Source organism: Microtus ochrogaster, linkage group LG2 (assembly GCF_000317375.1).
Source record: "Microtus ochrogaster isolate Prairie Vole_2 linkage group LG2, MicOch1.0, whole genome shotgun sequence".
NCBI classification, from domain to species: domain Eukaryota; kingdom Metazoa; phylum Chordata; class Mammalia; order Rodentia; family Cricetidae; genus Microtus; species Microtus ochrogaster.
In genome coordinates, this window is record NC_022028.1 from 51,898,379 (window position 1) to 51,921,487 (window position 23,109).

Genomic DNA, 23,109 nt, shown 5'->3' on the forward strand with positions numbered 1-23,109 from the left:
TTTTTTTTTTTTTTTTTGATTAGAATTTTGCTTTGTTGATATAAATTTAATCTCTCTCTTTTTTTTTTTTAACTAGAAAACAAGTTACTTGGTATCATTCAAGTCTAGATCTTACAGATTGTTCAAATAATGGAAATGTGACCTGTTACATCAGGGAATAGCAGAGTAGAGTCATGATCTATCTTTAGCAAAGGGGGAAGTAAGTAAGCTAGTCTTTGAAGCTTTGCTGTGGCTGTCTAAGTGGCTGTTGAAGAGGTGTTGCACGCTGTGGCCTATTCAGTTTGTGTACGTTTAGCCTGTCCATCCGTCTGTGTCTTAGGAGATTTTAACATCAGAGTGTGGAGCATTGAGTCAGCCTGCTGAGGCACCTGGTTAATTCTGTTTTGTCTTAAGATAAGGTTTCACAGTACGTCCTAGCTGGCCCAGAGCTTACCTTGTAGCCCAGGCTGTCTCCTGCAGTGATCCATTCACCCCTGTGCCTGCCTCGTTATTTTGAGAGAGTGCTGCAGTAGTGGTAATATTGACTGTAACATGAAGGGTTAGGGGAAGACTGTTTTCCAAAAGAGCAGTGAAGAAAGCCTTGAGGAACGAGAGGGGATTGACACATCAGTCTGGGCACCGCGGAGTAGCCCGTGTAGCCTTTTCATTCTTTTATAAATTAAAAGCTCTACATTTTCCCCTTGTGCTTGTGTTTTCTAGATTGTCAAAAGAGTGGGGTGCAGTGATGAGGCCCCGATGATTGGCGACAGAGTGTACGTCCACTACAAAGGACAGCTGTCAAACGGGAAGAAGTTTGATTCCAGCCATGATAGAAATGAGCCCTTTGTCTTTAGCCTGGGCAAAGGTAAGAGGCAATCTTTGCAATGTTGTTTAGATTTGTTTCTGTTTGTATTCTGTAGAAGCAGTGAAGCCTATCTCTGGAGAGTGTGGCCCACAGATTCCCCAGAAGTCTCTGAGATCCTTTGGGACCCGTGATATCAGTTCTTTTTGAGACAGTGCAAAGAGGATGTCTGTACAGCCGGCGTTTGCACTGACTGACTAACACCTTCGGAGGCACAGATCCCTGGTGCCTCGGTGTGAGCGTGGCAGAGACAGCCAACTCCGCCAGCTGCCACTGGTACCACTGCCTCCCTCGCTGTTCACACAAAGGGGGCTGTCGGCTAGCAAGCCCAGCCTGCGAGCCACATGGTGCTGCTGTAGTGTGGACGAGCAGCATGAGCAGAGCCCTTGTGTGCACCCCCATCTTCAGGGACCCTCTGCACTTGTAGTTGGGAACAGGAGAGCTACGTGTTTCCGTGAAACCCCAGCTATACGTGAGAGGGCAGACTGTGATTACTCAGACTTAGCAGGCATTTCCTGACAGGGAATGAGGTAGACCTGCCACTCTGAGGAAGACAGCTGACGGTGTTTGTCGCTGCCTTTTCACGTAAAAGGTTTTAAAAATTGCTGTCTGCTGTGTGCTTACAGCTTCCTCAGACATAAGCCTTTTCTGTGAGAGAGCTATGGGTATGAGCGAGGGATTTTCTGCTAGACGGTGAAATTGGTCACCGTTGGGATCTCTTCCTCACTGGGCAGATACATAAGGTCAAGTGTGCACAAGTAGTCCATTCAAAGTACACGCTGGGCCGGTGGTGTTGGCACAACACAGTGTGAAAAGACCTTTAATGAGCTCTCAGATCCCGCGTTGCAGATGACCTTTTGACTCCTGTCCACTTTTGACACAGTCACCTGAGAAGTCTGTGGCCCCACTTTTCTACCATTTCCTAGCTCTCTGTGTGGGTTTGTGCTTTCCCCACATCTTCAGTCAGAAGCAAACAAATGAATTCATCTTGGCTTATATTAAATGAAGCACAGTTCACTTTTATGTCACTAGAAACGACAGCTCAGGACTGGGGTGTCCTTCAGTTGTTAGAGTGCTCCCCTAGCGTTTGGTCCTTTGTATGGTAGTACAGGCCCGTGATCCCAGCACTTGGGAGACTGGAGGCAGGAGGGTCAGAAGCAGTGTGGTCTCAGTTGACTGTAGAACAAAGAAACACAAGCCAGGCATACAGACACTCATCCCAGCAGTTGGGAGGTGGCCTAGTTAGGGTTTCTGTTGCTGAAACAGAAACACCATGACCAAAGCAAATTGTGTGTGTGTCTGGGGGGGGGGGGCGGTATTTGACTTACACTTCCATATTGTAGTCCATCCCTGAAGGCAGCTAGGACAGAAAGTGAAGCAGGAGCTGATGCAGAGACCATGGAGAATGTTGCTTACTGGCTTGCTCTTCATGGCTTGCTCAGCCTGCTTTCTTATAGAACCCAGGACCACCAGCCCAGGGGTGCCCCACCCACAGTGGGCTGCACCCTCCCCCATAGATCACTAAATAAGAAAATGCCCTATATAGGCCTGCTTACAGCCTGATGTTATGGAGATATTTTCTTAATTGAGGCTCCCTCCTCTCAGATGACTCTAGCTTTGGTCAAGTTGATAGAAAACCGCTCAGCACCGGAGGCGTGTTAAGACTGTAAGTTCAAGGCTGAGTTGGACTTCACAGCAAGAAGTCTCTTTTTCTCAGAAAAAGAGAAAAAAATAAAAAAGATAGTCAGGCTATTTAGATTTTATATTAATATTTTCTAACAGTAGCTACTTCAAGATAAAAACTAATATAAAACCATCTCTGGAGCTCACTGATCCTTCATAGTATTCCTTTCCCAAGGAAATACATAGAGATAGTCCAAAAAGAAGTTCCATGCTAATTTGAGGAGTCTAGTTTGATTTCAGTGTTTTGTTTTGTTTTGTTTTGAGACGTAGTCTTCTCTGTGTGCTCTGCCTGTCCCAGAACTCGCTCTGTAGGTCCGCCTGCCTATGCCTCCTGAGTGCTGGGATTAAAGGCGTGCACCACCACACCCTGCTGGACGTTAGTATTTAAATAGAGCTATTATGAGCCTGACTGTAAAAACTTTATTGAAAAATGCAGGGACAGCAGAGTGCTGCGCTTCTGCACTGCTCACGTGCCCATTGCTCCGTCTGTAGTCTTAGACTGCCTTTCATCATCTTCACTGATGACTGAATAACTATTATTACTGTAGACTGTGGTGTGATGTTGAAATGAAAACAATGGATGTCACTGCGTAGGTCTGCCTGACGTCGTGCACACTTAGGTGTTTATTGTTGTTATTGCATCAGAAGATTACTGGCTGGCTTTAAAGTTTTCACTGCAGTCACAATAAAAACTATTGTGATGTCTCATGTCGTAAGTCTGCTTACTGTGCAGGCATATAAACCTGAAACAATGCTTAGCCAGTCTCTTTGTCCCGGGATGTTGGGAAAGAAACTCTGAACCAGTCTATGAACCGGTTGTTAGCACTGTGAAGTGTGTTACAGGATAGGAGGGGGACAGTTTCCCTTGTGTGTGTGTTTATTGTTATTTTGTTTGGGGTGGTGGCATTCAAATTCATTCTTTCTCAGAAGCATTCTTCCTTGACTGTAAAGTACCAAGTAGAACAAAGCAAGTGTTTTCTTAAAGTTTCCTGTCTATCCACGTCACATTTTGGGGGTCAGAAAAATTAAATGTCCAGTTTCCCCAGCGTTGTTATTGCTTGAAAGACTTAACATTGTCTGTTACTCCCTTGGTAGAAATCACTAAGTGTACAGCTTTTAAATGTATCCCTGCATTTAAAGTGCGAGTGTGTTCAGAATCTGATAGCATGAAAGTGCTTTTGTTCATGTGTGAGGAGACGGAAGTACCAAGAGGTTATGTACGGTGTTTGTTCACTTGTACACAATGACTCAGCCGTGACTCAGCCCCCGGGTAGTGTTTCTGAAGTTTCGTCAGCCCTTAGGTGTGAAACAGCCCAGTCCAGGAGAGCCCGCAGCATGTGCGCTCTGCCTGCTCTACACCAGCTGCTCTCCCCAGGGTTTAGAAAAAGCAAGTTGCATGTGCTTGCTTGATGGGGCCGTGACGTTAATGTGTGCTTGGAAGGAAGCGTGTTTTATATCATGCTGCTAAGCCTGAAAGACATTTTACACCGGTAAAATACACTTACTAGAAAGGACTGAGTGTGTGCCCAGTGTCAGGAGCTGTTTGTGGGTGAGCACGTGCTCCTTCTGTTTCCGCGGGTCCTTCTGTTTCCGCGGGTCCCTTATTCCTCTGCAGACAGCTCGTGTGTGTGCTTTTCCCTGCGGTTCAGAGTGCACGAGCGTGTAAGGGAGGTGATCTGAAGTAGTTCACTTTCCTGCTGAGATGCTGTACCATGTGATCAGATTTTAATATGCTTTTAGGAAATAATGAATTGGACCCTTACCGTGCATCGTATGTAATTAGTAAGTCGATGTGGAATAAAAACCAAAGCCTATGAGCAAAAACTGATACTGCCAGAAGAAAACAAGAAAAGCTTCATGTCATTAGATTTGGCAGTAATGTTGGAACAATACCAACACCAAAAACGTAAACACAAAAGTTTTTTTTTAAAAAAAAAGTGTTTTCTCTTCAGTACGGGATACAGTAACGGAAAGGATCTACGGATGGAGAGAAGGCTGTCTAGGAAGCAGCTGGTCTCTGGTGCACAGTGAATATGCTCAATACAACAAATAGTCTCAAATATGGAGGAGCGGAGCCAGGGTCGCACATGCCTGTAATCCAGCCACTCTGGAGTTTGAGGCAGTCCAGTGCCAGGAGAGCAGGCATGCAGGTGTCCAGTTGACACGGGAGGGTACCCGGCATCATTTGTCATTAGTATAGCCAAATGCAGGGCGATGAAATTCTTACACATTTGGATGGATGCTGTTTAAGAGAAGGAGGGAAGGGAGCATTCATGAGGATATGGAAGATAGAGGAATCTTTCTCTTCTCTTGGAAGGTAGGATGATGTCACTTTTATAAAAAGACATATCGCAGCACTCATGAGGCAGAGGCAGGTGAATCTCAAAGTTCAAGGCCAGCCTGGTCTACATAGTGAGTACCAGGATACCAGGGCTACATAAAAACCTGTCTCAAAAAAACTAACAAAAGAGAAAGAGGAAGAGAAGAAAGAACGGGGCAGAGGAGGAGAAGAAAAGGAAGAAAGGTGCTGGAGAGATGGCTCAGCAGTTAAAAGCACTGGCTACTCTTCTGGATAACCTGGGTTCAATTCTCAGCCCCACATGGCAGCTCACAGCTGTCTGTAACTCCAGTTCCAGGAGATCCGATGCCCTCACAAAGACATAGGTGTAGGCAAAACACCAATGCACATAAAATATCAGTAAATAAATCATTAAAAATAGTTTCAAAAAATTAAACACAAAAGATTCACTTATGATGCAGCATTCCGCTTCTGGATAGGTATCCAGAAGAACTGTGTGAAGGGTCTCATATTTATACACGTTCACAAACGTGACCAAAAGGGCAAGCGTTGGGAGTGTCATCAGCAGGTGACTGGCAGACATTTTGTGCAGCCTGACTTGGTCTAAAGGAGAAGGAAAGTCGGGCACATACTACACCGGTGATCAACCCCAAAGACATTATGCTACATGAAATACTCCGCTCACAAAAATGGACACTTTGTGACTCCATTTGTATTAAGTATTTATAGAGTGGCACTTTCCAAAACACAGAACAAGTGATTGCTGGTAACTGAGGGCAGGGGGAAACGGGGTGTGTGATCCAGGTATAAAGTTTCAGATGGGCAAATTGAGAGCATTCTGGAGCTGAGTTGCACAGCCTTGTAGGTGTCGTCATCCCAAGTGCTCCCAGAAGATGCTTAAGATTAAATAACTGTTTACCACAGTTAAACATGTTTGGAGTCAGCAAGAGGAGTTATGCAGTAAGAATCACTAAAGTAGGCAGTTATTAATAAAGCAGTCTGTATTATAAAGGAAAGTGTCAGGTGAGTAAACTTTAATGCGTTGTTTAAAGTATATATAGGGTTTTGTTCTCTCGAGACACTGTTTTCTCAGAGCTATGGCTCTCCTGGAGCGCACTCTGTAGACCAGGCTGGCCTCAAACTTGGAGGCCTGTCTCTGCTCTCAAGTGCTGGATCAAAGATGTGCTCCACCACCACCCAACTCACATGGGTTTTTTAACCAGAATACACACACACCAGTACAGAAGAAGGGAAAAATACAGTGCATTGCTCTTGTCCTGGGGTTTGGTGTGCATTTTATTACTTGTGTGTTGTGCAGATGTGTGTCATGTTCTCGTTGGTGTGCATGTGTGTAGAGATGAGATGTCAGCCTTGGGAGCCGTCCATATTGCTTTTGAGTTAGGTCATTGGGACGTAGGGCTCACCCATTCAGCTACACTGGCCGTCCTGTGAGACTTGGGATCTTGTCTCTGTCTCCCAGTACTGGGATTAGGTAGCACACGTCACAAGGCCTGGCTTTTACATGGAGCTGAGGCTGTAAGTCAGAGCCTCATACTTGATGCACTGAGCTATTTGTCAGCCCCTGTCTTTAAAGTCAAGTTGCCAGTGTCTGTGTAGGTATAAGAGATATAAATGTATAGTATTTGATACTTTGTTGCAAGTGGACTAGAACTTCTAGAATTGATACATTGTGTTTGGGGTAGTAAAACTGAGGTCCATATCAAATATAAAAATACGTTTTCTAGATTATTATTATTATTATTAGTTTTTCAAGACAGGGTTTCTCTCTAACTTTGGAGCCTGTCCTGGAACTAGCTCTTGTAGACCAGGCTAGCCTCAAACTCAAAGAGATCAGCCTGCCTTTGTCTCCCAAGTCCTGGGATTAAAGGCGTGTTCCCCTACCACCCAGCTTATTTTTGGCATAGTCTGTCTGCAAGCTAAAGACCCTGAAGATGAAGAGTCTTTGAAATGTTCGTCTGTCTGGCCCAGTGGTTCTCCTATGCACTGCACTCAAGGGAATGTGGTCGGCCATGCTTAACTAGGTCCAGATTAGATTTTGCTCTAGTCGTTTGCAGATACCCTGAGTGATACGACTGGGCCCCACCAAGCAGAGCGGTGATCCCCACACTGTGCCCACGAGTGACCTGGACATTGGTCCTCTCCAGTCACAGACTACCAGGAGCACCCTGCAGTTGAACAGTCTGGGCTCTGTCGTCTCCAGAGAAAATGTACATAGTGAGCTCCATGGAGCATCGGAGGGTGCATGTAGAAAGGGCGTCGGTAGGGTATGGGGGACAGTGAGGATGCAGGGTGATCCTCCTCTAGAGAATGAAGATTTCTGCCTGGAGCAGAATAGGACTAGGGCGGCCCATGTAAGATGCAACAGTTGCCCGTCTCAGCCAGGAGAGGGGGCTGTTTGGTATTTTGTAAGATGCACAGCGACCTTTTTTTTATCCAAGCTTAGATAGATTTTTTAAGTGTTCTTGTTTTGTCTGGGTTTGTGATGGTTATACAGTGACCTCGTCTGATGCTGGTGTTGTGTAAGCTTGTTTATGTTCAGTAGGAGAACAGCATGGCCTTGATGTGAGCCCCAGGCCATCCTCTGACAACAGAGGCCTAACTGCACGTGTCTAAGCACTGGCAGGTGCCAAGGACTACATTTTTAATTTAAACCTAACTGTGTACTTTTTCCAAGTATCTTGTTTCATTAGATATAAGAGAAACTTGTAGGATACTCTAGAAAGATTTGTTACAGGAAATTCTAAAAGCATCCTTGAATGAGAGGTGGGTAAAAGAGTTAAAATCACCCTCAAAACACTTCACCAGAAGAACCTACATACTGATTGCCTGTATCGTTCAGCTCTCGTTCCATATCAAGGTAACATTGCTATAACCTAGAATGGCCATACTCACAGACGAAGCCTTGGCCACTAACACACTATGTTGTCCATGTTTTATAAAATGAGTTATGTATGTGTTTGCATGATTCTTCACTTAACAGTTTACTGACATACCAACCGATCTGGATCATATCAGCTACAGGCTTTCACTTTACAAAGGAAGCCATGTGGAGTTAGTGATGTGGGATTCCCCTCTGTATGCTGTAATTACCATTACTGTATAAAGAAAACTGTCTTGGGCCTGCACAGGGAATAGAGGTAGGTGGAGAAAACTAAACTGGATGCTGGGAGGAAGAAGGCAGAGACAGAAGCTATGTAGCCCCGCTGGAGACAGACACCAGAACTTTAGCCCATAAGCCACAGCCACGTGGCGATACACAGATTAATAGAAATGGGTTAAATTAAGATTTAAGAGTTAGCCAAGGGCTGGAGAGGTGGCTCAGAGGTTAAGAGCACTGACTGTTCTTCCAGAGGTCCTGACTTCAAATCCCAGCAACCACATGGTGGCTCACAACCATCTGTAATGAGATCTGGTGCCCTCTACTGGCCTATAGGATATATGTAGGCAGAATACTCTATACATAATAAATAAATCTTTAAAAAAAAAAAAGAGTTAGCCAATAAGAAACTAGAGCTAACGGGCCAAGAAGTGATTTAATGAATACAGTTTCTGTGTGATTATTTCAGTTTTGGGCGTTTTGGGGTGGCTGGGATGAGCAAGCGGCCTCTCTACAACAGTTAGAATCAGGACTGCTCAGTGGTTGCCGACGGAACGACACACGTTACAAAAGATGGGCTGCTGTGCTTACTAAAGGGCATGTGTTCAGACATCTTTGAGAAAAGAACTTTTATTATGTGGACTATGTTGAGAAGACTGCAGAGCCAAAGAACAAACCCTCCCCGTTTTAAGACTAGGCATGTAACGATTCAATACACAAGCAAAGATTATGTCTATAATTTAAAGGACATCGACAGTTCCCTGGGTTGCCAGGATTTCAGAGGTTTTCTTGGTATTGCTTTTCAGAAGTCAGATCGGGGAAGTGGTGTGGTGTGCACACCTGCAGATCCAGCACTGGGGAGGCGGGGGCAGGACCGTGAGAATTCAGGGCTATCCCTGGTGACGAGGGAGTTGGAGGTCAGCCTTGGGGACATGACAGCAGTGACAACTCAAGTATCTTGGTGTGGCGATACCTAGTGCACTGCAGAGTTCCTAGAGGAGAGGAGGGAGGCGCGAGCTTTCACATTGCTGTCCCTAGTGGGCCCCTTTACCTTCAGCAGACCCAGAGTAGTGTACCCAACGATAAACACGTTTGCCCCATGGGCTCTGGAGAGATGGCTCAGTGTGAGGTGTCTGTCCTCAGATTATTAGGGTTGTGGATATTTGTTCTGTTGCTGTTCTAAAGGTGTCAGCGGTGAAGTGGAAACACAGTGTTTGAAGAGTGTCAGAAAAGCAGCCTAGGTCCCAGGCTTTCAATCCCTCCCAGTGATTCCAGGCCGCTCTCAGAACTGAGTGGATGCACAGATACACTGAGATAGCCATTTTGTAAAGGCTCTTGGGTATTAGTTGTTACCAGTTGAACTTCACCTAGGAATTTACACGCTAGATACACTTGCATAAAGTATCTAAACATATATCCTCATTACAAGATTGTTGGTAATACATTTCTCAATAGGAGATTGTAGTACTGTATAGCTATTAAGAGAGAGGTGGGCAGGGTGGTGGTGGCGCACGCCTTTAATCCCAGCACTCGGGAGGCAGAGGCAGGCGAACCTGTGAGTTCGAGACCAGCCTGGTCTACAAGAGCTAGTTCTAGGACAGGCCCCAAAGCTACAGAGGAACCCTGTCTCAGAGAAAAAAGAAGAATGAGGTGGGAGCTGGGTGGTGGCACATGACTTAATGCCGGTGGCACATGACTTAATGCCAGTACTGGGGAGGCAGAGACAGGCAGATCTTTGAATTCGAAGCTGGCTGGCACATGACTTAATGCCAGTACTGGGGAGGCAGAGACAGGCAGATCTTTGAATTCGAAGCTGGCCTTGTCTACAAGGCAAGTTCAGTACAGCCATGACTATACAGAAATCCTGTCTCAAAAAAACATAATAAATATAGAAATAAGGAGGACTGGTGAGACGGTGCATGCTTCAGAGCCCCATGGTCCGAGTTAGGCCCCAGGACCCATGGTGAAGAAGAGCACTCTTTCCTACCAAGTCTCACGACTTCGTGTGCACACACAGAAGGAGTGGGATAGATAGGGGGAGTGTCATTGCTGTGACCCAGCACTTAGAAGCTGAGCCAACCTGAGCCGTGTGATAAGACCCTGTCTCAAAAGCCAAGAGAGAGGGATTTGTTTGTGGCAGTGGTTGTGATGCAGCGGCTTCCCTTTATTAGACTGTACTGTACACCCGGCACCGTGTCAGGAGCCTAAACGCTTCTATTTCATCTTCAGAAAATTACATTCTGGGTGCTGTTATTTAAGGTTTTAGGGTCAGGGAACAGATTAAACTTACACATAAGTTTTCAAAGCTACTAAGGGGCAGACCTGGGGTTGGGATCTAGCACTCTTAATCCTAAAATGTGTGTCCTCCCTCTGGGAATAAAGAAAGAAGATGAAGTTGTTAAATAAAAAGGAGTTCAGAGTTGAATGTTAAACTGAAGTCTGGACTAGTAATAGCAAATGCTTTCTCTCTACCTGCTTTCGTACATACAGGGTCCTTGATCCTCATGTGCCAGGTCCAGTTCTCTGTCACTCCACTTGTCCTACTTTAAAGGCTTAAGTGTTTTTATTAATTTTTTAAAGTACAATTGTGTGTGTGTGTGTGTGAGTGTGTGTGAGCGTGTGTGAGCGTGTGTGAGCGCACGTGCGTGCGCGTGCATGTAGGTCAGAGAGCAGCCTTGCCAGAATCAGCTCATTCATCTTAACACTTGAGTCCGAGGAATCAAAACCAGGGCAGCAAGCTTGTCAACAAGTAGTTTGCCAAGCGAGACATCGCTCTAGCCCAAATGTTAAAGGTTTTAATTGATGATAATCGTCTCAAGTGTGTTTTGTTTTTGCTTAAATTCTCTGTTGTTTCCCAAATGGTTGGAGACTGCTTACAGTGAGACACTGTTTGTTTATTATGTGCATTGATGTTTTGTCTGCACATATGTCTGTGAGGATGTGGGTTCCCCTGGTACTGCAGTTACAGACACTTGTATGCTACCATGTGGGTGATGGGAATTGAACCTGGGTCTTGTGGAAGAGCAGCCAGTGCTCTAACCACTGAACCCTCTCTCCTGCCCCACCAGGAAGCCTAGTGAATGCTGCATACGATAAGAGCTGTGCGTATTACCCGAGGGCATGCCTCTCATCCCAGCATCCTCCTCGAGACAGGCAATCAGCAGAACTGGGAGTTCTAGCCTAGCTTGTGCTACACTATAAGGCTGACTCAAAAAAAAAAAGACACCACCGAGATATCGTGACACAGCGCTGGGGAAGTAGAGGCAGGCAGATCTGTTTTTTGGACAGCCAGGCCTACGCAGAGCAACCCTGTCTTGAAACCAAAATCCAAAGCAAACACCCAAACAAGAGCTTGTAAATACTGACAGTGGACAGGTAGCCTGCTGCAGTCCTGCAGTCAAGCAGTAAAGCCAAGGTTCTGGAACCGGCAGGAAAGGAAACATCCAGATTTTATAGTTCTTGTGATTTGGCAGATTGATTTGACCTTTGTTTGAAGCAGCCTGTTTTTTTGCTTTCTCTTAGGCCAGGTTATCAAAGCCTGGGACATTGGCGTGTCTACCATGCAGAAAGGAGAGGTCTGCCACTTGGTGTGTAAACCAGAATATGCCTACGGCTCTGCGGGCAGCCTCCCGAAAATCCCCCCGAATGCAACCCTCTTTTTCGAGGTAAGTGTGTGTGTCGTCGCCTGCCTTGCCGGCGTGTGGTGAGCTGTCTGCAGCAGTGGGAGAGGAGCTGAGTTTGCGCTGAGAACCTGCTCCGGCTTATTTATTTTCGAGCTTGGCTTCTTGAATTGTTTCCCCCACACCCAGGGGATGTGCCTGTGCTTTCTTAGCCGTGTGTCTCATGTGTCTCTGGCACTAAGTGGGCATATCCAAACAAACAAAAGACGCAGATTTAGAAATACAAGCTCTGGTCAGCAGGGGAAGTAAGACATACTCAAAACTGACAGGCCGAAAACGGTGATGATAAACGTGTTAAGATGGTAAATTGTGAAGGCTCACGACTGTCCGCTCATCTTCATCAGGAGAAATAAGTGCTAGGGTATTGTTCAGCCTGTGTTGAATTAGTTGCACATAATTGGTAAAACTTGATTGTAATCTAGCAAGGTGAAAGTGCGTCTTCAGTCAGCCGAAGGCCAGATTCTTAAGTTTCCTGCTTTAGGATGAAAACTTCATAAATCAGGCGTGGAAACTGGTAGTGTCCGAGTCAGACAAAGCTGTTCTTCGCCGGCACCTTGTAGCCCTGGCCTTCTGCCCACGAGGCCGCTATCCTAGTATTTCCTGTCCGCCTTTGCTCTGCAGCCTCACAGGATGCAGTTCTAGACGTTGTCATTCCGCGGAGCCGTTTCCAAGTGGTGCAGAGTGCATTGTTTGCCTTCTCTGCTTTCCTCTCCCTGAGCCATAAAGATAAAGATGGCGTTTAGAGTCTCATAAAATAACTGGTAAGCTGACTGACTTTTCTGTTCTAGATTGAACTTCTTGATTTCAAAGGAGAGGACTTGTTTGAGGACTCAGGCATCATCCGTAGAATCAAGCGGAAAGGAGAAGGCTACTCCAACCCAAATGAAGGGGCGACAGTGGAGGGTGAGTCCTGCTCTTGGGAGGCAGTCCTCCGTAGTGTGAGCAAAGTGCAGTCACCCGGAAAATCTGTGGGCTGCAAACACGGCTCAGCAGTTATGAGAGTTTGCTGCTTTCTTAGAGATCTGTGTTTGGTTCCCAGACCTGCATCTGCCAGGGCCCCAGTTCCAGAGAATCCAGCACCTTCTTCTGCTCTCCAGGGTGCACACATAGACGATATAAAAAATTAATAAAATAGTGCGTTGAATATGTATCTCAAGAACAGTTTTAGATTCAGCATTCATCTAAAAGCTTCATTTGTTAAATACTAATTTAATGTGCGTTCCAGGCATCTGTCAGCATCTATAAACTCAAAAATACATATACAATAGTCCTGTCTACCAAATAATTCTCAGTCCCTAGATCCCCGGAGGGCATTTTTCTCTGTCTTTCTCACAGTAACTTAGAAGGTGAGATTTATTATCCCCAAGTGAGGAAAATTACTTCCGTGATGTCATATAAATGGCCCAAGATTGCAGAGCTGCTGAGCAGAGCGGTGGAGTTGGGCAGCTGTGTTCGTTCTGTGTGGGGTGGCCTGGGATCAAGTGCTGTTTTCCAGTTGCCAAGCCAACCTGGAGCTATTTTCATATCTTCCTCTGAAGACTAGGAAACGGAGTCCCTCCCCGAGCACACCATGCACTGGTCGCCCCTACTTACATCAGTCCTCGCCCACCTGCCTGAACTCAGACAGGGTTTTGCTTCTTTGCTTGTTACTTGCAGCATCTGCTGTGTGTCTGACACGCACTGGGCAGTCCATAAAACCTTCTGCACTGAGCTGATGTCTTCAAAAGGGAGTCGTGAGAAAGACGCGCTTCCGGAAGAAACCAAGTCACTAAACAGGGACATTTAGAAAAGGCCCATTCAGAGGAGAGTCTACCTAAAACAACTAGAATAACCAAGGCTTTAATTTCAGCATGTACATACTGTTTAGACTCATATTTCATTACACAAGTCTAACAATTAAATCAGGTTTAGTATTTTCTCTCTTTCTTTGTTGTTTTTGGATTTTGGTTTTCCGAGGCAGGGTTTTTCTTTGTAGCCCTAGCTGTCCTGGAGCTCACCATTTAGACCAGGCTGACCTTGAACTTGATCTGCCTGCCTCTGCATCCCAAATGCTGGGATTAAAGGTGAACACTCCCATGCCCAGCTTCATAATGTTTTGGAGGTGGGTTTTTTGTTTTGTTTATTGTTACTGCTTTTTTATTTATTTTGGTTTCTTGAGACAAGGTTTCTCTGTGTAACAGTCCTGGCTGTCCTGGAACTAGCTCTGTAGACCATGCTGGCCTCGAACTCACAGAGATCCAACTGCCTCTGCCTCCCAAGTGCTGGGATGAAAGGCGTGTGCCACCACCACTTGGCTTCATAATGTGTTTTTAACTGGGGGGTTTTGACAACTAAATTAAAAAGAACAGTTTTCCCGAATTATAGCAGTACAAAACTACTTGTACTTGTAGAGGTGGCCTTGGAGCAGGTGAGACTAAACCTTAATTTGGGTGCTCAGTAGAAATCATATTTTTAACTTTGTTTGGAAAAAAAATTTAGATTTAGAGGAAATTCGCAGGCTGTTTCAGACTGTTCTTCTCCAGGTAGTAAGAGCATCCGCATCCTCAGGGCATTTGTCACGAGCAGGAATTTCGCCTCCCACACCCACTACCTCACTAACTCTTTTCTAGTTTTGTAGTCCAGTCTCAGATTCAGAATATGGACTTGTATTTAGCTTTCATGGCTTTATTCCCTTGCAATAAATAAATCTTCCATCTTCATTTCCTATGGCTGGCACTTTTGGATACAATTTTCCATTTGCTAGACTGACTATCTCCCAGTTTCGGTTTGCAGTAAGTAGACTGAGGTTTGGAAGTTACTGTGTGGGTGATGCTGTGCCCTTTGAGTTCATCTTCAAGAGGCTGTGGTGTCCTGGCTCGTGGTGATTTCTGGGCTAGGGTAGCGGCCCCGTGCTTCTCTTCTGTCCACTAGGCCTTTGTAAGGGCTGTCTCCTGTTAGAGCCCCCTTTACACCTCACACCAGTAGTGCTTTGTTCTCTCTTTGCTCATCTGGAACTTCTTTTTTCAGTAGATTCACAGTGTGTTTACACACACAGTCCTGGACTACACATCACATCACTTCTGAATTGTCACATGATACCTAGGACTTCCGCGGTGTAGTGGGGCTGCGGGCATACGCGTAGGCTTTGGAGGTTGTGGATTGGATACAGTGGGGCTGTCAGACATAGGGTACACATAGGCTTTGGAGGTTGTGGATTTGATACAGTGGGGCTGTCAGACATAGGGTACACATAGGCTTTGGAGGTGGTGGACTGGATACAGTGGGGTAGTCAGACATAGGGTACACATAGGCATGGGGGTACACCCTGTGTTCTTTTCTTATCCTTTGTACTATATTTACAGAATGTTTTGCTTCCTTTAACTAGATTTGTGGAAAGGAACCCTTGACTCCGTTCATTTCCTACACCGCATCCTTGGTCACTTTGTCTCTAGGAACAGTGGTGACTTCAGTCTGTATCTTTGCCATAGCGGCAGGCTTTGCTTTTGAGGGGTGCATGGGCTGGATGGGACGCTGGTAAATCATCACCATCTGCTGCTTTGTAGCTTTGTGGAACTTATTTTTTCTCAAGATCTGCTTTCTACTCTTACCAAAATTCTCATTGTTATAAATCAGTCATAGGTTCTGTTCTTCTGTGCCTTTTCTTACCAAGTAAAATTGCTGTCTTGTCATGTTTTATCCAGTGTTGTCCTTGTCCCTTGTAAAGAAAAGTCACCGTGTTCTGCCTGTCGTGGTTGTAATGACCAATGCTTCGGTCATCACACGAGCGCGGTTGCCAGTGTGACCATGCTGCCACCCCTAAGCTTAGACGATCCGACTGTCCTGAAGTGGGCTCTGAGGAGCTCCCATCTCCCTCTCTTTGGGGTTTCTGATTGCTGGTGTTGGTGATGGGCTCCTTTGCCTATGCTTTCAGCTGCAGACAGTGGACGGTGTTTCCAGACGCTCAGTTCCAACTGCGATCTTCAGGGTTCTTCTGTGGGAGAATTGCCTTTCCCTTCCCTCTCACCTCCTAACGCAATAGGTGGAAGAGTGAGCGTGAGGGAGTTGTTTGCTGTTGTTTGTTGTTTGTTGTTGTTGTTGTTGTTTTGTTTTGTTTTTCAAGTAAGGGTTTCCTGTAGCTTTGGCTCCTGTCCCGGAATTAGCTCTTGTAGACCAGACGGGCCTCGAACTCACAGAGATCCTCCTGCCTCTGCCTCCTGAGTGCTGGGATTAAAGGCATGTGCCACCATTGTCCGGCTGGGAGTTACTTTTAAAAAGAGAAGCTCCTAGTAGTCATACCTTTAAACCCAGGTTGGAAGATCTTATGGATTCAAGGTCAGCCTAGTCTACTAGTGAGTTCCTGGATAGCCAGAGCTACATAGTGAGAACATGTCTCAAAAAAAATGTTAAAAAAAGGGAGGAATCAGAAATTCAAGTTTATGAAATATATACAGTGCCAGGTTTGGTGGCGCACATCTTTAATCCCAGCACTCAGGAGGCAGAAGCAGATATCTATGAGTTTGAGGCCAGCCTGATCTACATAGTGAGTTCCAGGACAATCAGGGCTACACAGTGAAACCCTATCTCAAAACAAAGCAACAACAACAAAAATGAAATATATAAAGTAAATGGACTTAGACTGGTGGAAACTGAATTCTGCAAGTCCAGCCCAAAGCAGGTGTTGAGAAGACCTCTGTAGAGGTACATACCGTTCTTCTCAACAAGCTCGGGCAGAACTCCAAGCTCTCCCAATCAGCTGGTTCACGGGAGCCAAAACAGGCTATGGGGCAATCATCATTGCTATAAAGCAGTATGGGGCAGCTGCACCAGCAAGCCTCTACTGTAGTAACTCAGCCTTGGCTCGGCCCATTAAAATGAAAATCTCAAAGAGACTGGCAGAGGCAAATATTTTTTTAAGCTCCCAGGTGACTGTAGTTTGCAGCCAAGGACTGAACTAACTGCCTGAGGATCTGTCTCTGTGACTTCTGACTGCAGTAAGGGACTAGCCTCCAGGAGACTCCAGTGTTAGGCTTGGACTGCAGAACAGGGATGTAGGGAGTCCTTGCACTTTTGAAACAGATGTGTTGGGCATGGCAGCTGTCCACAGCACTAACAGTGCTGGAGGGCTCAGTCTCTTCCCATACATCAGCAGGAAGGCAGGGAGTTTCCAGCCTGTGTAGGTAGCTGCCTAATAAATACTTAAGAAACCACCTGTGCCCTTTATGGTCCCCATTTTGGGAAAAGGCCACTGTGTTGCCTGCATAGAGTAATAGTGACAGGTAGGTGCAGTCATTGGACCTCTGAACCTCCCCGGGTCCTCTGTGCAGCCAGCAGGGATTGGTCAACAGGAATGAAAAGTGTCAGGGAAACTGGGAGAAAACACAAAGGCAGCTAAGATGCAGATCACTGTCTTTAGTTTAAGAGCCAGTTCAGAACTCAAAAACAGCCGGGCGATGGTGGCGCACGCCTTTAACCCAGCACTCCGGAGGCAGAGGCAGGCGGATCTCTGTGAGTTCGAGACCAGCCTGGTCTACAGAGCTAGTTCCAGGACAGGCTCCAAAAACCACAGAGAAACCCTATCTCGAAAAACCAAAAAATAATAAAATAAAATAAAATTGAAGGTCCGGAAGGGCAGCAGGGTGAAGTGGACAGTGTCTTTCTCCACATCTGCGTTGGTGATGTGGGTAACGGGCAAGAGCATCTTGGGATGCGGGGAAGAAAGATGTGAGTGATGGGGCTACAAGAAAGTCATTACCCCATCAGCCACAGGACAGAAATCTGCCAGGGACTGAGCAAAGAACACTAGCTGTTCCCTGGCAGACTGGAGCCTAGGTGCCCAGTACCTAGGTTGGGTGTTCACAACCCCCTGTGACCCCAGCTTAAGGGGCCTCCTCTGGCATCTGTGCACATGTGTGCACCCACATAACACCTACACTGGAGATGGTAGAACAGAGGAGAGGAGAAGACCTTGGAGCTCACTGGCCATACACTCTAGCCAAACCAATACATGTCAGGGTCTGTGAGAGAGCCTATTTTAAAAACTAAGGTGGGCCCTAGAGTTGTGGCACATGTCTTCAATGCCAGCATGTAAGAGACAGAGACAGGTGGATCTCTGAGTTGGAGGCCAGCCTGGTCTACATTGTGAGTTTCCCAGACATCCAGGGCTACACAGCAAGACTCTGTCTCAGAAACAAAAAAGTTGGAGAGCCACTAAGGAAGACACTCAATACCAACCTCTGGGGCCTTTGTGTGGCATGAATGAATGAATGAATGAATGAATGAATGAATGAATATATATCATCTGTTAAAGGCACCAGGGCTCATAATGTCATCATCAAGCCGTTTGTTCCCTGTAAATGAAGCAGGAAAAAGAGATCAGCATGGAAATGGAGGGGGGGAGGATTCATGGGTGTTTGTGCTGAGGTCAGAGAGAGCTGTGAGTTCTGGTTCTGTGCACACACTTTGCAGATATTTAGTGCTGTCCAGCAGACGACCACAGAAGAAAATCCCAGGCTCTTGGAGCCATTTCATGATTTTACAAGATCGCTCAATGTGTCCCTAGTCTGAAATGCAGCATGCATCCTTCCTCATGTTGTAGAGTTGGGCTGTTCCTTCCTCCAGGCAGCATCTCCAGGTTTTTGAGTGAAATCATATTAGAGAATAGTCTGGGTTTTTTTTATTTCTTTTTTGTTTTGGTTTTGGCTTTTACTAAAAAGAAAAAGAACAAACCACCCATGCATCGTTCATTTTCGGAGAGTTGTATAAAACAAAAGCTCTGGGTCAGTAGTGGGTTTGACAGCCTCCTGGAGCTCATTAAAATCAGAGTACTGACTGATAGATTCAGAAAGGAAAATTCCTATAAATTAGTAAAAATTGCCACCATTCCCTTAAAAGCCCTGTTTTCAGATTAGTCGCTAAGTAAATCCTTACTTTTGGGCCCTGGGCTGTGTGCTCAGTGCTGTACAGGGACAGGGAGCAGCCCTGGGCCGTGTGCTCAGTGCTGTGCTGAGCAGGTCTGGCCCAGCTGGGCATCTTTCTTGTGCTTGACAACTGTGAAGACATTGGGTGCAACCTTGTTTTTTTGGTGCAGTTTTTTGTTTGGTTGTTTTTTTGTTTGGTTGTTTTTTTGTTGTTGTTGTTGTTTTTTTGGTTTTTCGAGACAGGGTTTCTCTGTGGCTTTGGAGCCTGTCCTGGAACTAGCTCTGTAGACCAGGCTGGTCTCGAACTCACAGATATCCTCCTGCCTCTGCCTCCCGAGTGCTGGGATTAAAGGCGTGCGCCACCACCGCCCGGCTTGTTTGGTTGTTTTTGAGGCAGGATTTCTCTTTGTAGCTCTGCCTGTTCTGGAACCCGCTCTGTAGATCAGGCTGGACTTAAACTCACAGAGATCCTCCTGCCTCTGCTTCCCATGCTGGAACTAAAGGCGTGCACCACCACCGCCAGCCATCTGTACAGCACAGCATGTAACATGTTGTGTTGGGTGATACACGGCTAATCTGAACAGACAGCCATGTCTATCATTTCCCGAGCTCCCTTCCGTGTCCACACTAACAGAGTGCTCTGGTGGACGCCCTGGCGTGTGTGAAGGAATGTTCTTCAAGGGCTTTAATTTAGCACTTAACTTGTTTTTTGGTTTTTTACATTTTTTTAGAAAATTGTTTTATGCACATGTGGTTTTTGTCTGCATGTATGTCTGTGTACCACATGCGTGTCTGGTCTCTAAGGAGGTCAGATGTGGGCATCATATCCCCTGAAACTGAAGTTATGGACAGTTGTCAGCCACTATGTTGGTGTTAGGAACTGAAACTGGGTCCTCTACAAGAGTAACAAGTGTATCTAACAGCCAGACCATCTCTCCAGCCCCTTTGTTTTCTTTAGAGACAAGGCTTCATGTCACTAAAGCTGGTCCTCTTGCCTCTCATGTGTTGAGCGGTGATCAGATGTCCCCAGGATTGCACTTGACACTGTGTTCACTCTGAACTTTTAGTTAGTATTTTGTGCTGTGTGAGGATTGCACCCAGTGTTTTGAGAGCACTGATTAGGCGTTTTTCTACTGGATTATATCACCAGGCTCCTGAGTACTTTATTTTTTCAATTTAATTCCCGTTTGTCGTCGTTGGTGGTGGTGGTGGTGGTGGTGGTTTGCTTGAGACCAGGTCCCACTAGGTAGCTCTTACTGTCCTCCACTCGCTGTGTAGCTCTGTCTGCTCTCACGGCAGTGACCCTCCTGCCTCTGCTTCCCAAATGCCACTGCACTTGGCTTCTGAGTGCCTGGTTTATCCTACAGTTACAAGTTAGCCAGGGTTGTTAGGTGACAGAACGGGACTGATTAGCATCAAGGTCTGGCTCTCTGTCTGCACTGTTGTGGAGGGGAGAGGGGTGAGATTGGAAATGTCTGCCCTTCCAGTATCTAGTCAGGTCGCAGGCCCGCCCGGGGCAGGAGTCTGCCTCAGTGAATAGGGCAGACTGGCACAGGGCAGTAAGGGAGACCCTGAGGGGTCTCAACCACCACACCTGACAGGGACAACATCCTGTCATCAGTGTGCCTCTCTGCTCGCCTTCCTGGGGCTTAATCACATCTGCTCTCGGGAAACCCTGCTCTGTCAGAAACAGATCCAGAGAAGCCCTTTGCACGTGAACTAGGCAGCAGAGCCTCGCCGGGTGTGAGTGACCCGTCATAGCGGTTTTCTGGAGCCAGATGACCAGCTTTCCTGGTAGCGATGCCGTCACAGCGGTCCCATTCAGGTCCCGCCACCCAGTCATTGTTTTGGGAAGGAGTGCCGAGCTATCAGACACCAGCTACTATAATTAGAACGGGGAAAGCGGACACTCACCGAGCTAACGTCTTAGCTGTGGCGTTTGCAGCACTTTTTTAAAGTTGAGCAGCCTCCTCCTCGGTTCTGCTTCCTGAAATACAAGCTGTACGGTTTGGGGGTTCTTACATTCCAGTTTTTGTTACTGCTGTGCGCTCTCCTCTCCCCCCCCCCCCACGTTTTAATCAGAGAACAAATTGCTGTCAGCACATTGAGTTCATGTGCCAGCCACATTCAGAACAGGGTGTTCTGTGCTCTTCAAAACAAAATTGCTCTAGGGCAGTAAGAGAACAATAAGTCAGAGCTCCAGTTGAAATGATGTTTTGCAGCGACTGGGCTCCCTTGATGTGGTTACACTCTGGATTGCACAGCTACACTTGGGTAATTTGGTTTGGTTTGACTTTGTGGGGTTTGTTGGAGCACCCCCTTCCAGGTTACATTAGACCTTCAGTCAAGAGAAAAATATTGTCTCTTTTTAACTTGCTTATTTCTCATAACCAAAAAAGCTCTAAGTAGAAGCATCCTGTATGTACTTCTGTTCACTTCGGACACGTCATAGATCATTTACTTCCTGTAAATCATGCTGGATGAGATTAGCAACAGACCTCCTGAGCCCTGGAGGCCGAGCTCCCGAGTGAGTCATGACGGCTCTTATTAAATATTTATTAAGTGAGTATTTGTACTATGGAATTCAAAGTCAAAAGTACCCACAGGTCTCCCAGAGACAGAGCAGCGGAAATGGGCTTCGGAGGAACTGGGTCCCTCTGTATAGACCACTCCAAGAGTTTTCCCAGAGCCCTAGTGGTGAGTTCTTGTCAGCAACCGTGGTGACAGTGGTGACTGTCACAGCAGTGTTCAGAGCTAGCCAGTCCAGCCAGTGAGGTGGAGAATCGTGGGCTGTGCTCACCCTGCTGATCCTGCATTTTTCTCTGACATCCCAAACTTCATATAACGAGGAGATGGTGCATAGATGTCTGAGGCCGAGTGTATGTGGGAATGCCACTTAGGATGTTTAATTACATTTTTATTTATTTATTATGTGTGTGGGTCTGCATGTGTACATGAGAGGCTAGCTTATGGGAATTGATTCTCTTCTACCGTCTGAGGCCCAGCTGCTGAGCTTGGCTTGTCAGGAGGAGACGGCCACCTCTACCTGCTGAGCTAGCTGCTGCTCCTCCAGAGGTGGTGTGGTTCCCAGCACAGGTGCTGGACAACTCAAAATTACCTATAACTCCAGCTTCAGGGGATTGGATGCTCTCTTCTGGTCTCTGTGGATACCTGTACACATACAGCTTACGCTCAAACACATATATGCATAAATTAATAATTTTTTTCCTTTTTAGATGTGTCTGTTTGCCTGAATGTAAGTTTATGTACCACATGCATGCAGTGCCCACAGAGGCCAAAAGGGGGCTTTGATCCCCAGGAACTAGAGTTACAGACAGTTATGAGCTTCCCTATAGGTGTTAGGATTTGAGCCTCAGGTCGTTGGCAAGAGCAGCAAGTGTTCTTAAGCACTGAGCTCTCTCCAGCCTGTGTTTGCTTTCCTAACTGTGCCTTACGTCATTCTTCTTTGCTGCGCACAGAAGGCGAACGTCTGGAATTATTTGGTAATTTCAGACACATGATGCGCTGTAGATCTGTCTAGGAAACTGAGTGTAGTCGGGGATCCTTCGCAGCAGTGTCAGGTTTCCTGTTTTGAAAACACACTCAGACTTGATCGACCAAAGCCACAGCAAATGTACTGACTGCTTCCTCCCCACTAAAGGCACTGGGCTTTCGGAAGGAGGCAGTCATCTAACCGGAAATGTCAACCTTCCCTGCCCCCAAATCTGTCCAGGTGTAAGCGGCTAGGATGATAGATCTGAGCACTAGATAGGCTGTTAGTAGTGGATGGGCAAGAGCTGTGCTCAGCAGGTCTCTTGTGGAGAGTGACGTCCATTAGTCTAAATTCTATTTATTTATTGTGGTTCTGGGGCTTGAGCCTGGCTTTCTACTTGCTAAGCAGGTACTATGCCACCAAGTTCTATCCCTACCCCTCTCTTTACTTCTTACTGTGAGATAGGCCATAGCTGTATGAGTGAGTCTCCTGCCTCAGCCTCCTGAGTGGTTAGGCTTACAGGCCTGAGTTCAGGCTCAGATTAGATACCCAACGTGCTAAGGATTCAGTTTCTTTAAAAACATCACCTTTTACTCCAGGAAAAAGAGAGAGAGAGAGAGAGAGTGAGCACCATGTGCTCCCAAGCCTGTGGTGTGCATCTATTTTAAAGTAAAGTCAAATCTGTTGTTAAAATGGAAGAGGTTGCTGGCAGTACTCACTGCTGCCTAGCTGGGTCCCTCCTACACTGTTCTCAGCCTGGTGTTTCCATGTTAAACATGCGCTCAGAGGGCAGGGGGAGTGTTCTACAAGTTAGCCATTAGTTTATCTAGAACATTCCAAATGTGGTTATACTATAGAAGGCTTCATATAAATTAACGAGTATGGGATATAAAACAAGGCTTTTTACCACGTCCTAACGTCAAAGCTGGCCGTCGCCATTGTTTGAAGGAACTGACTCGGGATTGGATAGACAGCAGTCGGAGCAACCAGGGTGGTGTTTATCCTAGCGCTTTGTGTCCTGACTCTGGTGACCGGAGCCCTGCTGTCTGTAGCCCGCTGCTCCTTACTCTGGTGACCGGGGCCCTGCTGTCTGTAGCCC

General features: G+C 46.4%; 1 protein-coding gene across 2 annotated transcripts in view; it reads left to right on the forward strand.

The window, feature by feature from the left end:
* The window catches only part of Fkbp5 (FK506 binding protein 5), an 83,684-nt gene that overhangs the window by 41,403 nt on the left and 19,172 nt on the right, over nt 1–23,109 (forward strand). For both annotated transcript variants that reach the window (XM_005360356.3, XM_026785645.1), the window contains exons 3-5: nt 700–844; nt 11,464–11,606; nt 12,410–12,524. In XM_005360356.3, the coding sequence (XP_005360413.1) occupies nt 700–844; nt 11,464–11,606; nt 12,410–12,524 (403 nt within the window). The remainder of the gene's footprint in view (nt 1–699; nt 845–11,463; nt 11,607–12,409; nt 12,525–23,109) is intronic.